Source organism: Lethenteron reissneri, chromosome 20 (assembly GCF_015708825.2).
Source record: "Lethenteron reissneri isolate LAM-NWPU_2019-01 chromosome 20, ASM1570882v1, whole genome shotgun sequence".
In the NCBI taxonomy this organism is placed as follows: domain Eukaryota; kingdom Metazoa; phylum Chordata; class Hyperoartia; order Petromyzontiformes; family Petromyzontidae; genus Lethenteron; species Lethenteron reissneri.
In genome coordinates this window covers 3,805,186-3,821,775 of record NC_083798.1, presented here as the reverse complement: position 1 = coordinate 3,821,775, position 16,590 = coordinate 3,805,186, and the positions used below count along the sequence as shown (strand labels likewise).

At 43.9% G+C, this 16,590-nt stretch overlaps 1 protein-coding gene across 2 annotated transcripts in view; it reads right to left on the bottom strand.

Moving 5' to 3' along the window:
- The window catches only part of LOC133344607 (protein PALS2-like), a 220,602-nt gene that overhangs the window by 18,028 nt on the left and 185,984 nt on the right, over window positions 1–16,590 (bottom strand). For both annotated transcript variants that reach the window (XM_061554619.1, XM_061554620.1), the window contains exons 8-9: window positions 9,523–9,591; window positions 1,148–1,309 (exon numbers count right to left, since the gene is read on the bottom strand). In XM_061554619.1, coding sequence (XP_061410603.1) covers window positions 1,148–1,309; window positions 9,523–9,591 — 231 coding nt within the window. The remainder of the gene's footprint in view (window positions 1–1,147; window positions 1,310–9,522; window positions 9,592–16,590) is intronic.

The window sequence follows — 16,590 nt, the reverse complement described above, 5'->3', positions numbered from 1 at the left end:
ACACAGACAAAGATCACCCGTATAGCCTACATAGACCGCTGGGGCAAGTGCTGTTAGCGAGCACCTGTGAAGGCCAGCACGGCACACAAGGGGCTGGGTGGCTAGCACCACACCGTACCAGGTACTCATTTGAGGCTGAGTCGACATAGGGGAGGCCCAGGACCGGTTCAGATAATTGTCACTGTGTGTTGGCCGTGAGCGGGAATCGAACCTGGGTCGCCAGGTTGATAGCGTTGCACGCTAACCACTACACCACCGCTCCCCAACACCCAATGCACACCACACGTGCAGCAACAACAACAGTAGCCATTGCGCCAGGCTAGGTGCACTTAAGAGGCCAGATACAACCTCAATGGGCTCACGAAGGAAGGAGGCCACGAGACAGACCCAGACTGAGTTGACTGGAAGATGTTCCACGTGTAATCCCAACTGCGTGGCGCATATACCCACTTGCCCCGCTCGCACACGTAGCAGGAGAGAGAAACCCAGCGGAGTGCAAGCATCGTGCACAGCTGCATGCACAGCGCACGTACAAGGCACATACAGCGCACGTACAAGGCACATACAGCGCACGTTCAAGGCACGTACAGCGCACGTACAAGGCACGTACAAGGCACATACAGCACACGTACAAGGCACATACAGCGCACATACAAGGCACATACAGCGCACGTACAAGGCACATACAGCGCACGTACAAGGCACATACAGCGCACGTACAAGGCACGTACAAGGCACATACAGCGCACGTACAAGACATACAGCGCACGTACAAGACACATACAGCGCACGTACAAGGCACATACAGCGCATGTACAAGGCACGTACAAGGCACATACAGCGCACGTACAAGACACATACAGCGCACGTACAAGGCACGTACAAGGCACATACAGCGCACGTACAAGACACATACAGCGCACGTACAAGGCACATACAGCGCACGTACAAGACACATACAGCGCACGTACAAGACACATACAGCGCACGTACAAGACACATACAGCGCACGTACAAGGCACGTACAAGGCACATACAGCGCACGTACAAGACACATACAGCGCACGTACAAGGCACGTACAAGGCACATACAGGGCACGTACAAGGCACGTACAAGACACATACAGCGCACGTACAAGGCACGTACAAGGCACGATCATTCCGTATCGCGACGGGTTGGCCACGAGCAGGCGGTTCTTGAGGCTTCGCCGACCGACCCCCTGCGCTCCGATGAGCATGAGCGTCTTCCTCTGGAACGGTGGCATCTTGGCAACTTCCTCGTAAATCAGGATCTCGTGGCGGTCGAACTCTGTGGGGGAGACACCCGCGGGCTCGTAAATAACCACAACCTGCGACAAATCGCGACGCTCTGCATTACTGTGGTGTCTGCTTGCACGTGGTTTATGTGCGCGGTGAGCGTTACACCGACTGATCCGGACCGCCGGTGTGCTTAGGGGTGCCGAATTGCCATTTGGAAAGTTGTAATCTTGGTTCGGGATTGATTTTGGCCCATTATACCTCCAGGTTCAATAACACGAGTACGGCTCTGTGGGATGCCAAAAGTGGCCATTCTTTGGAGGGAGTGGTTCCCATCACAGAGTATGGAATTTCTCCTCTTGGCTATAGACTATTAATGAAGATGGGACGTGCCCCTACGATGCTTATTTGGGCAATCATTTTGGCACTTTTTTTTGGCAAAATGACAACTGTTTTTCCCTAAAATTGGGCTCATGCCACATTTTGCAATTCATGCACGGCTGATTCAACACACAAAGAAAAGGTGGCCCGTTCGGCCACGATGGATTCCTCACGGCCAGAATCATCCACTGTGGGGTGGTATTAGGCTTTTGGCGGAGCCAACATGAGCACAAAAAATTAACCCGTAAAAACAAAGTTTTTCACTATAAATCCTTTATATGCGTGGCATCGGGGCGGCTAGAGTCCTCTCGTCCTCTGGCTTGAGATGGCTGCCACCTATGGGTCAGATGATTGTCTGGCAGCATTAAACAATTGGTAATTAAATATTTATTTATTTACCCCTAAACAGTGTAAAATTTAGGAAAATGTTTTCACGAAAATGCATTGTCACGCACAACGAGTCTGTGTGCAAAATGTCAGCTCGATTGGATCACGAGAAGTGGGTTAAAAAACGACCGAAAGATTTGCACGGTCCTAAGCAAGCAAGTGAATTTAATATAAAGGATTTAAAAAAGGTGTCTGCAGATATGCGTAAAGTTTCTGCCTTTGTGCGGAAATGCGGTAAACACGCCCGGTGGGGTGGGGGGGGGGAGTTCATGCGGGGAGCACTGAGAGGTCACGTTGACCAATACCACCCCTAATCTACGTGCACGCGTATCGCCCCCTGTCCGAGGAATGTTAACGGAATGTCTGAATACATTTACAGCAGGTTTTCGTGCGCTCTAAACCGTGGAATTAAAGTGGTAGAGTGGAGACATTCAACGATGATGATAAAGATGACAATAATGATACAACTGTTGAAGATGATCTTGACACGATCATCATGATGGTGATGATGCTGTTATCACTGTTCCTGCTGATGGTTCTGCTGCTGCTGCTGATGATGATGACAGTGATCGTGAAGATGACGATGCCAAAGAGGTTGTGTTCCCAGGAAAGCTTCACTCAGACCTAATACTTACTTTTAGAAGTGATGAAGCTAAAACACCCATTTAAAAAAATCCACACTTGTCAGGGATAACACTGAAACACCCAGAGATAGATACACGAATCCACTTTAGGTTAAGCATGTGTGGAACGTTCATTAATCGCTATGTTATCTACTAACCCTTGCCTCCAAAGTGATGCAGGTATTGTGGCAAGGCCGTAGCCATGGATTCAACATTGGGGGGGACCAAATCTTCCCGGGTGTCTACGGTCCCAACCCATCAAAATATCTAAATTTTAAAACTCATATCCTGCCTAAAATATTAAAAGATTCACAAACACATGAGCTGGATTTAGTTTTTTTACAACAATGTCTAATAGTGTATTGTATTACATTGCTCTGTTTATTCTTTTTACATTTTCTTGTTATTGTATGCAATGGCAGAGATTAGGGATTTATAAAGTACAACCATAACCACAATCATATTAACAGAAATCTATGCATTGATTTATATGAAGACAAGTCCAGATATTGTGGCCAAGGTTGAGCAAAGTGTTGTTTTTATTTACATAGCATAGCAATTGTTTTCATAGCAATATATTGGGGGGGGGGCATTTTGAGAATATTTGAATATTGGTGGGGGATGTGTCCCCCCCAATATATATATTATAATTACGGCCTTGTATTGTGGACACACCGCACCAGGTTACCATTTGTTCAGGCTGAGTCGCTTCAAGGAGAGGTTCACAATACGTTCTGATACCACTCGGCAATCGATGCGTGCCACGACCAATAATTACACTTTGGTCGCCAGGTTCGCAATGCAGTGGACAAATCAAATCGTTGCTCACATTGCACACACAGCAGCCACAAAAAAGATACAGCCTTAACAGACTGTTGGGCTCAGTGTCACGAGTCCCTATGGAGGCCAACACAGCACACGAAGGAGTGGTGCGGCTAACACCACCGCCTTTGTCTCGCCAGTGCTGATATCGACACATTGCACCGGGTACTCATTTAAGGCTGAGGCAATCTAGGGGAGGCCCAGGGTCAGTTCGGGTATTGCTCACAACTGATGTTAGCCACGGCTGGGAGTTCATTTCAAGGTTGCCGGGTTAAGAGCGCAGTGAGCTAACCACTGTGCTACCGCTCTACCATGAATAATGTATGGGTATATATGTGTACTGTAAATAATACAAAAATGTGCAATTCAATATACAACAAAAATCCTGCATAGGAAGATGGAATACATAATTACAGGTATAAGTTATAGACAACAATATGAAAGTGTGTAAACACCGGCACATGAATAATGGCTCTTCGATTTCAAAGCGCTTTGAAGCCCCACTTGTTTCATTTGTACGAACCCGGCGACCTGGGTTCGATTTCTGCTCGCGGCCAAAACTGTTGACGATTATCTGAACCGGTCCTGGGCCTCCCCTAGGTCGATTCAGCCTCCAATGAGTACTTGGTGCGGTGTGTAAACATCGCCACTGGGGATACAAAGGCGGTCAGGCGTGGTGCTGGCCACCCATCCCCTCGTGTGCCATTCCGGCCTTCATAGATGTTCGTTAACACCACTTGCCCCTACAGTCTGTTAAGGCTATATGGGGGATCTTTGTCTTTGTTACGTTGGGAGGGAGAAATGTTGGTAAGTGGTATTCTCAGCCATAGATAAGATATGATATCTGAATGTTTCACAATCCTCCCCAAGGTGTTGACTTAGTGTTAAATAAGTGCTTTGTATTAAACACCACACTTTGGAGAAAACGGTTGAATGGGCAACCCTCAATATGTGCTCAGTCACAACTACAAGAGGTATCTATGCAACGGAATATATTCTCAGGTTAAAGCGTGCTTGTGCATATTCGCATATAAGCACCCCTCGTGTTGCGTGTCATTTGTGACGATATGGGTTTTTGTGAGGTCATTTCTCCACCAACCACGAAAATATATAAATACGTACATCACCAAGTCATTTACCGCAATGCTGTTCGTGCGGATTGCTCAGAAAAATGTTCACGTCCAAAGGCTGCGTGGCGCTTCCCGCAAGCTTTACGATCCGTTCTTTTGTGAAAAATTATGGATCGTGGACGCATGTGAATTGCACTGAATTTACCGTACTGCTACAATTTACGTCCGTAAAAATGTGTAAACATGCCAAACTTACAGACTACGGTTAGCTGACGCTGGCTTTGATTTACTCTGCATTATTTCACTAAATTTAAAAGCTTCCACTTCATAATTTGGTCATTTATATATATAACTGTTTTCTCAAGTAGAAGAACTGATTTATTTGGATTTTTTTTCCATGCCATCACTTAGGGAAGGTGATCAAAAAGTCCATGGCTGAAATCGGCTTGTGCTATCCAGTGGCAAAAAGTCACATTTTGCAGATCAACGATTCTTGAATGGAAATATCTTGTTTCCTCATCAAATAAATGAAGGCATGCACGGATGCATCTTCATCCGCTGAGAAAATGGAGTCATGAAATCAGCTCTTGGGCAGTTGCTGAGTGGATTCCTATTCTTTAGTAGGATTGTGAGAGATGGTGATCGCTTGGAAAGACCTTGTTCCAGTGGTGGATTGATCATGGCTGATTATGATGATTGTTTCCTAAAAAAAATCGTGTGACACAGGTTCCATGAGAGTGGTGCAACAATGCCACTGACATGAGGCAATATGACTCACTTGATGTGCTGCCCTAGAGTGATGTTTTGAGTGACAAAGTAAATACACTAACAATATCGACAGGTAAACGCTCACACTGAATCCATCAAATCAATTGGTCTTCCAGATCAATGCTTCCCTGTAGCTGTCTCTTACACGAGATATCGCAACTGTTCCAGATAATTAGTTTGCTAAAATGCTAGTGGATTACGTTGATCCAAAAGGCACACTGTTTTGTGACTTTAAATGTTGTTTCATTAACGCAATTAAACAATCTCTTTCGTTTGCAATGTCTTTGCATGATGCCCAAGAAGCTGTTCATCTTTCGTCGCCAGATACAAAACGTAAACTCAGAATCTTGGCCGTGTGTGGGGCGTGGGGCAGCCATGGATATCAGCAATTCAGTATCCTAAGCATCCCAGCCAGCTCCCGAGATAAGGGCATCAATGATTTGAGATGCTATCGCATTGCTTTCAATGACTTTGCTAATTAACACAAGAAAGTTTGGTCCCCTGGGCTGGAAAAAAACAACAACAAAGTTTATTTCATGGAGGTCAAGCCAGGCTCTTATGGGCCACACAGCGGCCACCCATAAGACCCCATCAATCGCCACGAAGTGACGGTGACTTCGCCACAGCGTTTCCGCTCGGCTAGGTGTACGTTGAGGCCACGTGAAGTGTCGACGGCTCGCTTGGCATGGCAGTCACAGGACAAACCCAGGCGTTACGGGTTGAGTGAGGGGACTGGCAGATCTACTAGGTGTGCTCCCCACTGCACTGACTTCGTGTGTCTCAGCCACCCGGCGCTCTGCTGTTGTGAGCGTTGCACTGCTGCCCTCCGTTGCTGTTTGAGGGAAACTGCCAGGCAGCATATTTCACAGAGGTCGATATTTTAACTTAAAGCTTTCGTGACTGCAGGAATTCATAATCTTTAGGTCTTTCGGTAAAGTCACGTAGATAGGTTCAAAGAAAATAACAAAAAATAACCAAAACCACGACCGCTTGTGTTGTGATCGAAACGTCGTCGTTTTTTGTTATTTTCTTTGAACCTATCTACGTGACTTTACCGAAAAACTCAAAGAATATAGAGGTGGATATTTATACCGTTTTTTGCCATTCAAAGGGAAGTCAATACGCTCCAAATATCACACCCCCCCCCCTCCGTACAAAATCAGCCTCTCAATCGCCAATGTTGTGCCCATTTACATATACAGATACACCGACACATGCTAAGCCATGAATAGTCTGGGGCAAAGGACTCAACTTTCATAGACCTCAGTAGCCCAGTAAGACACAAAATGTGTATTTAGCCCTCGGATGTCCATTGCCGTTGCTCTGTCGAGGAGACCTTGCACACCCAGCCCGCCCTGTGTATTACGTCTGCGGTCACGACCTTGTCATCTCTCTGTGTGCTTTCATTAAAAAGGTAGGGCACCAGCGCAGTGTAGCGTGTAATAAGCAAAAATAAAACACGATTCAATTAAAATTAATTAGTCCGAATCGGCTGCTTCATGATGAGTGTGTCCCCAATGCACGCACACGAGGTCAAGGTTTGAATGTTGAGCGTCGACTGTTGCCTAAGCAAGACCTTAAATTAATAAGGTATACGATCACACACACACACACACCACTGTCAATATACAGACATATCTCGTTTCTTATCTTAAGAAGCTCTGATATTAGTGGATGGGTCCAATCTGGCCACCCAAAGCTCCATCACTTGTTAGGAGGTGGAGCAGAGGGACAGTGGTAAGCACCACTCTGTGCTTTGAAGCCGGTAACCTTGAGTTCGATTCCCAGCAATGGCTAACATCAGTAGCGAGTGATATGGAACTAATCATCAAACATGCACCTTCATCAAGCTGCAGTGACCAGCGTGGTGAAGTATATTCTTAGGTTTTTTCGGTAAAGTCACGTAGGTAAAAAATGTAAATTAATAAAAAGTAAAAGAAAAAGAAAAGAAAAAAGAAAAATCACGACGTTTCGGAGGCAACACAAGCTTCCGTCTTCAGGTGGAACCGTCACAGCACGATTCCTGTATCAAGTAAGATAAATTCCAAGATACAGCAATCGTGCTGTGACGGTTCCACCTGAAGACGGAAGCTTGTGTTGCCTCCGAAACGTCGTGATTTTAATTTTATTTTACTTTTTTATTAATTTTATGTTTCTACCTACGTGACTTTACCGAAAAAAACCTAAGAATATGAATCCTTGCAGTCACGAAAGCTTCAAATCTAGTGGTGAAGTATGGTCAAAGAGTCCCCATCACCAGCATGGTGGGCAGAGACATATGCAGTGGATTAATACTGGGCCGTGTGTGATAATTATAATTACATTTCATGAAATATGGTTAATTAAAATAACACATCATCACCACATGATTCACACTGCATTCATATAATTATAAAATATTCGTCATCCAGCTCAAGTCTACATCTATATCTTTAATTACATGCAGTAGAACTTTCCAAGTATCGTGTAAATATTAAATATATGTGTGGTTGTTAAAGGTTTCGAGATTGAGTTATTAAAAGTATGCACTAATGCCTAATTCATGATTCGCATAGCTCACTTATTCTATAATATCATTATAACATTCAGATATGAAAATGAAATAAGACCAATGCTCGCTAACTTCGGCATACACTGGGATGTAACAATTATTTTTATTAAATTACTTCTAATACTCGTGATGCACGCGTCGCATTTTGCTGGTGAAAATATCGTAACACCGATCCGCATCGGTTTCCTGCGAAGAAACGTAGGTGGACTAGAGAAGGACGCCATCGCTCAGAGGGATGACGATCCGTGTTCAAGACTGCTGACGGAATAGCAGACAAAGGGAGATAACGCGTCCGAGGGAGGGGGTGACCACCGCAGAGAAGGAGTGCGGAGATCCGCTCGTGGGCAGGAAAGAAGATGGATCGTATTCTTAGGTTTTTTCGGTAAAGTCACGTAGATAAAAAATTAAAATTAATATAAGTAAATAAAAAATAAAATAAAAATCACGACGTTTCGGAGGCAACACAAGCGTCCGTCTTCAGGTGGCACCGTCACAGCACGATAGCTGTATCAAGTGAAAGAAATTCCAAGAAAACAGTCCTTGTATATATACTGGTTGAGGGTGGGAGGAGCGCATAGTTTTTTGGAAAGTTTAAAACTCTCCAATGTGCGACTGTGATCATTCAGAACAGACGGCATGTACGTATGTATGTTGAACTTCTTTCGCACCGTACGTAGACGACCGTGCTAATCGGAGGTGCGGGGGAAAGGCAACAAACTTAACACAAAAAGCAGTTCTATAGAAATGAGGTTTAAATCTAAAAAATATTGTTTTCCATCTGGAGGCTGTTGATAGGCTCAGCTTCTGACCCCAATACTGTATATTTCACGTACGATTATAAAACATCACAACGTAAGTAAAAGGTGCAGAGGCGAGAAGATTGATACATGTGGCGTGAGAGTTGTCAGCCTCTGCTCCAGTTCACAGAGAGCAGATACGTGTATGTATGAATACAGCATATAACTCCGCAATGCCCGATGCACAAATACGACCGGCTGATGATCATATTTGCACAGTGCTTTACTACTAAGGTCGCATAGTCTCACACGACTTATAGATTCTAGCAATGATACGGGGGCAAAAAAGGAAGTGATTTTGCGAATTACATTATGATCTGAAATATGTAGAAAACACACATGTTCATAAAACGTGAAAGAAGCAATTATAGGGTGTGGTAGAAGCATCCATACCTATTCTGATAAAGATAACGTGCGCGTATACATACACAGGCAACAGCAATTTCTTGAAACAAGGTCACTAAAAACACATCCATTTTAAGTTAAAACGACTTTCAGTGAAGAAAAAAATGAAATCACGAGGTTTATTTTCAAAGTGGAGCCCCCCCCCCCCCCCGCTGAGCTGAACACATTTTGTGCTTTTCTGCATAACCCCCCCCTCCTCCTCCACTTCAAAATTGTAATATAACAACAACGCCCTCCCACCTTCAGCAAATGAGCCTACACGCGTGTGAGGGCTAAGTGCAGTTTATTTTTAGATCCGAGCTTGCGGCTGCAGCCAATGGGGGGCAAATAATTTTGTAGCCCAGCGAATGTTTCACTTCTGGTTTATGCAGCTTGAACGATCCCGGCAGAACGACGGGAAAAATAACCGCCCTACCCCCCCGTTGCACCGCACGCGTTCCACTCTTCGTGGAAATCCTTACCTGCATTTTTAGTGGACATGTACATCATTTTCTTCTTCTTTTTCCCACCCAAGACGCCACAGAAACCTCCTGCAACAAAAAACAAAAACCGCACCACGCAACGGTTGTAAACGTGCTGCCAGTCTCACACCTACAGCAATTTGTTACGGGTTTCATTTAACCCACAGACACTGTACTCTGCTCTGAAAATAATGCCTCAAATGTGTTTGGTGTTAATCTCGCATCAGAAAGGTAAGGGGGGTGGGGCATTCGGGTAAGATTGTTCGACTCACAAAAGTGTAAGGTTGCTCTTTACAATTCCATTTGAGTGTCAAGCCATTCTGCCTTAGTCGATGTAATAAGTAACACTTTTTAAAGGTCAGCATAGGCCATCCTATGGAGGGATTGGTCTCCAGTATAGAGTGGTGACACGGCACCAGAATTCGCACCAAATATAAAAAATGGACTTGCAAATGACGATATTGGGACACGCAAAGCACATCATCACCCCTCAAATAAAAAAAACTAGCAGGCCCCTGCCGAAAAGAGTCTCAGACTCGGTAATTATTTCCTGTATAAACAAATATAATAACAATAATTGAACAGACATATTGAATTTCAACCCTCTAGCTTAGGACCACTCATGGGCAATTCTGAAAATTCATCTGAGCAAGGAGCCATTTTGGCTTTCATCTTTGAGTTACGTTATTTTTTTAGTTTGGTTTGGAAAAGTATAATTATATTGAGCCGTTGTTTTTGTTACACAAGGATGCTCTCATTTCCAAGCCCAACTTGAATTGTTTAAACTCTTCACCAAACACAACCCCAATCAAAGCCTCTGGCTAAATCAATAGCCCAGCAATCCGCCTGCAACATATTCTGTCCTGAAGAGATTGCGATATAACTGTAGAAATCGACTGAATGCTTTACACCGTCCCTTTATTGTGTTAGCATGCTGACATTACTATGTGCATCACATATAACAGAGTACAATGACTTTTTTAAAGCGAAATTTTAATTAAAATGCACACACTTATACACACAATCGCACTCACATGTAGACGCACACGGGGAATATTTGCAGCATTACCGGCAATTGCTAAATTAAATTACTCTTCTACAATTGTCTCTTAAGTGCACATTGGGGTAGATGCTTCTCTGATGATTTGGAAGGCAGGAAAAACTCATTTCCATAACCTTCCAGAAGGAAAGGCTAGTGTTTATTGATGAGGATATCGCGTGTGTGTCCATGCACCGAGGTATGTTCAAAAGACTGCCCCATATAGCCGTATAGTATTAAATCGTGATGGGAAAAGTGTTGTTAGAAATCACCTATTGGGACTGATACAAAACATGAGGAGACGATATGGCTAGAAACACAACCAGATACGTGCATCTCCACAACACCAAATTTTTATGTAAGGCTGAGTGAACCGAGGGGAGGCCTTGGGTACGTTCAGACACCATTGGTCAGTGATACCTGTAGGAACAACAGGTTCCACACTGCCCACCAGGGATTATTTGTCTGTCGTGCACGGCCCCGCCCCACCAGAGCCCTCCCATTGGCTTGGGGGCGCCGACCAATGGGAGCGGTGGGTTGGGGTTGGTAGAGGGGGGGGGGTTAGTGGTGGGGGGGGGGGGGCACCGCCGCGACTCGGGCCAATGAGGAGACGGGCGATGTTTCATTCACAAAATAGAACTGGGGGAAGGTGGGGGGTGGGAGGGGTGGGGCTAGGTGGAGAGGGGAGGGTGAGGAGGGTGGGGCTGGGTGGGGAGGGGAGGGTTGGGAGGGGCTGGGTGGGGAGGGTGGGGTGGGGAGGGTGGGGATGGGCTGGGTTGGGAGGGTGGGGCTGGGTGGGGGGTGGGAGGGGTGGGGCTGGGTGGGGAGGGGCTGGTCACCCCGTGGTGCCCTTATAAAACTCAACGTTTAACCTACACACTACACTATACACGACACGATACACTCCACTTATACAGGTAGGAACAACAGGTTCCACACTGCCCACCAGGGATTATGCGTCTGTCTGTCGTGTACGAATGCGCTGTCCAACCAAGTTCTTACCTGCCCACTCTGAAGGAACGTGTTATATATATTTTTTTCTCACTATGGCTGGGAATCAAACCCAGGTTACAAATATTGTCGTTTCAGTGTTTGAACCAATGCACCACAGCGATCACAACAACACGATGCACCACATGCCTGCACACAGCAGAGCGTCTAGCATTCAAAACAACAGGCAGCCTAAACGTGTTGAGAATGAGAAATTAAATGGCACAACTTATGTTGACGTTCCATATTCACGTACTACGTTGTAATTAACGACCACAATAGTCAATGCCAGTGTATTCGCACATGCATTGAAAATAATAAACAGACCAGTGTGTTTTAATTTTTTAATTTTATGCTTTCGTGACCGCAGGGATTCATATTCTTGGTTCTTTCGGTAAAGTCACGTAGAAGGCAAATAATAACATAATACAAATATAAAACAATGTGTGTGTTTAATTACAATTCCAAAAAACAAAGTAGCATGGGAATATACTGTATATGTATACTGTAAACACAAGCACCATGTACAACATCACACACGTGCCAATGCGTACATTTATATTACTCACCAGAAGATTTGCAGCATTAATGAAGGATTTCTTTGATAGACTAAATGAGTAACCATAACCTTTGCGCTAAAACAACACGCATACGTGGATTTCACCAGCTTTAGATTGCATGCAGTCTAACATTCAGGCTGTATAATTAAATTTGCATGAAAAATTATATTCCAGTTACAAAAAGATATTTCAACTGCCGCATAGGCACAAAAGGTTAATTATGGTAGCTTTTTTCACTTTATATATGCCTTTGTAATTTACTTGGATTTACATGTGTTCTAGATATTTAATGGGCGATCCTAGACATTTAATTTCTGAGGTAAAAATAGGAAACTTTCCTCTCCTACTCCACAACATAATTCGGCGAAGCTCTTATGACTTCCTCACCCAGTTTACTAACTGTTCATTATGTCCCAGATGCTATCTATAAGCCAAAGCATCCACTCAAAACTGACAGCCTAGACTTGACGTTTCTATTTTGCAACTCAAGTTTTCACTTAACCGCAATATCAAGCAGTCTGTTTGATTGATGATCTAACACTCGCCGTTTCAACTCGAGTCAGTCACTCCAGTCACTCCAGTCACCCTCTCATCAGTCGTCAGTCGCCTCCTTATTGCTCTTCTACTATCGCGATGATCAATGTTTCATTGCTTTCATGGCCTTATTTTGGTGATTTCGAAAAGTATATTGGTTTAATTCTAGATTTGAAGCTTTCGTGACTGCAAGGATTCATATTCTTAGGTTTTTCGGTAAAGTCACGTAGGTAAATTTTGATTTTTTTTACCTACGTGACTTTACCGAAAAACCTAAGAATATATTGGTTTAGCCATCTTCTTGGTTCTTTCGGTAAAGTCACGTAGAAGGGAAGTAATAAAATAATAAAAATAAAGCAATGAAATAATTCTCACGACGTTTCGGCCACAACGCAAACAGCGTCTTCTCGACAGACCCGTTCTTCACCTGAGGACGGCTGCTTGCGTTGTGGCCGAAACGTCGTGAGAATTGTTTTATTATGTTTTATTTTTATTATTTTATTACTTCCCTTGTACGTGACTTTACCGAAAGAACCAAGAAGATGAATCCCTGCAGTCACGAAAGATTTAAATCGTGGTTTAGCCGTGTTTGTTTGTTGTAGTACAGAGTTAGACTGATGGCCTTAATCTAAGTTGTCTTGTGGTTGTTGTTAGTTGTTTGACTTGCATCCCACTGGGATTTTTGCACACAGCGTTGGTGTACGGTGATTTTTTTCTGCAATGTTTTGCTGTCTTTTCTTGGATTTCTGTTTGCACTTAGTCACATATTCACTTTAAGATGTTTTTGTTCATGTTTTTTGTTTGTTGCGGTTGCACCCGATTCAAGAGCCGAATGGCTCACAGGGCTATACCTAATAAATGAACTTGAACTTGAATGGTCGCTCTTCTGATTAACTCATTCATCCACATAAACTCCGGTCATCCTCGTAGCGGCTTTAGGCTGAGCCATCGAAAAAAGAGAGTCACCGCACCGCGCGCTTTCAAATGCGCTTCTCCGGCCGTCTGGAATGCTCTTCCTTCCGATACGAGGAAGAAGACACTGGGAGCGATGCAATTTTTAATTAGTCTACATCGAAAAATAATTTCTTTAGAAGTGTTTTTTTTGTGTTTAGTATGTTCCCCTTCCCTCGTACCGCTGATAAGGTACGGTTGGCTACGTACAGTGAGAAATAATTTCAACACGGATGACTTCCTCCACATATTGAGGACCTGTGTATATCTGACTGTGTCCCCTCATACATGCTGTGTTCAACCACTGCACTACAGGTCTAAGCACTTATCTTTGCTGAATTTTCCCTAATACTGCAATTCCCACCCACCATCCCTTCCCCCCTCCCCAAAGTTCTCATAACCTCGCTCAACTCAATGAATGTATCGACTCCTATCTATTGCAGCGGTATATTCTTGGTTCTTTCGGTAAAGTCACGTAGAAGGGAAACAATTACATATTTTTTATTGTTTTATATTTTACTTATTTTATTGTTTCCCTTCGACGTGACTTTACCGAAACAACCAAGAATATGAATCCCTGCAGTCACGAAAGCTTTTTTTTATTGCAGCAGTGTTTGGGTCTTTGGGCATCTAGCTCCGGGATGATAAAAAAAAAAGAAAAAACCTCAGAACAAATGAACTGGAACCAAGGGAGCTGTGTACGGCTGGGTCAGGAAAATAATGCCCTTGTCAGAGCACTGAGCTGAAAACACTGAGGTCTTGGGATCACATTTAATCTGTATTGCAGTGACCGATAACTGAACAAGGTTCTCCAGTGTAGTTGGTTGATGACTCAAGGTCACCACAATCACAACTGGTGGGATTATTTCGCCAATTTTGGCGCATTTCAGCTGAGTTGACAGACACGTGTCCAACATGGTCCATGGCGCGCGGAGGAGCGGGAGAAGCCTGCGGAATTCACTGTGGAAGTAATCCCTTGATCACATCCTCCAGGGCTGTTTCCCCGACATGATGTCACGCTCTGCTCGCTGCAAGGATTCAGCAAAGACAGTTTCTTTACCTCATTAGATGAGCTCCACACCAGAACCAAGGTGGAAATCAATATCACGATGTCAGTGTGGCCAAAGCCATTGATTGTAGCACACCTTCGCCAAACAAATGGTGACTATAATTGTAACAAGATGTGCACTGCATATATAATATTTATTTTGAATGTGGAGATCTGGACTAAAATGAATAAGAGTATGCTGCGAACAAGATATTACATTTGAGAGTGGCTACTTGAGATATTATAATTTTTTTTTTACCATTTTATCTGGCAACAAAACTGACACATATTTTACAAAGGAGTCATGTTTGCATAGACCACAATACCTGCAGTCATAATGCAAACAAAAAACATAACTCTGATAATGTATGCACTGTCCTTGAAGTTGATTGGTCCACACCCGAGACAGCTTTCCTTAGAGCCTAGTCTCGCATGGTGTTGGACCAGATGGTTCGAGTTCATTTTTACTGGCAAATGAGGTTCCAATGGTGTACTTGAGATATTCCTGATTTTTCTTATTTCGATGCTTTGCAACTAACGGTGAACACGGGCATGCATTAGCTCCACCCGTCTCTCTCTCTCTCTCCATCTGGCTGTGACATGGGATCACGATAACTCTTGTGCGTAAAGATGTAGACATTTTCAATGCATTGTGAATTTTTCTGGTGCTATCAGGGAGCTGACCCAGACAATACCGTCGACCAGAGCGTGTTCCAAATCTCGGCGATTAAACAAACGATCGGAAAGTCTGCGGCCATGACGCAATCGTGAAGCGTGGCTTGGAACGTTTTGAAATTCACGATGAAATGTATATATATTTTTTATGCCAAAGAGAATCATTATTCACAACATGCGTGTATCTGCATATTTAATTGAGATGCATATATTTATTAGATGCCCTCTGACAATATCTACTTTCTGGAGCACGACCTGGTCACCGAATGGTGAATGATGTAGGGAATGAGCCTATTAGACAATGTACGTGCACTGTGATACATGGACTTAAGCGAGAAGGGTATGACAGCGCCTCTGGCAAAAACCTACTCAGCCCCATTATACAGTAGCAGCCAAGCCATTGTCGGCGATCACGCAATTAATGTGGCCGGCTTGCATGAATAGTATGACGCAAGGTATGATTAAAACACTCGTAATAATTACCGTAGTCTAGAAAAGACATTTAAGGCATATAAGTGAATTTTGTTCACGATCATGTTCGCTCTAAATGAGATTAATGTATAATTGCCATAGTTGTATCTGTACACACACGTGCCTGCACAATGCAACATTATTAATGTCAGAGGCAGGGGGGGGGGGGTGTGATATTAATAAGGCATTACAAAAGCCCCCTACGTACAGGAATGGCAGGTAAGACAATTCCTACACGTGTATCTGTGTGGACTGTGATCCTTTAGTTATGTATGGTGTCTGTTCCGTGTGAATACGTGAGTACGTAGATTTATTTCGCCATACGCGAATAGGAAAACGTGTTCCCCCCACTCTCCCTCAATATACAATGCTCTTAGCAAATGATGAATACGAGACACGTGTGCTGAAATCTATTCTGCTTTTGTCGATTATAATATGTGTGTGTGTTTGATTTCTGCTCCCCGTGCAGGAGCCAGTGGTAAAAGCAATGGTCCATCATCCAACTGACATGTCAGGAAGTTTTCATTTCCGTGTCTTAACACTTCACAAAAATGTAAATCGTAATCTTTTTTCATTCAAGGGATTTATGCTGGGCAGTTTCATGGCCCTTGCACAAACACACAGACACATTCACATCTCAACTTGCGAGGTACGAGCCAATTTTAATATAAATTAGATTTTTCATACAAACATTCAATTTTGAGATGCCACTCCACAGTTTTGTGTGATGCATCGGTGGAAGTGTGACTGTGACTGTGTAACGGTGGTGGTGCTGTGTGTGGCTGTGTGTGTGTGTCTGT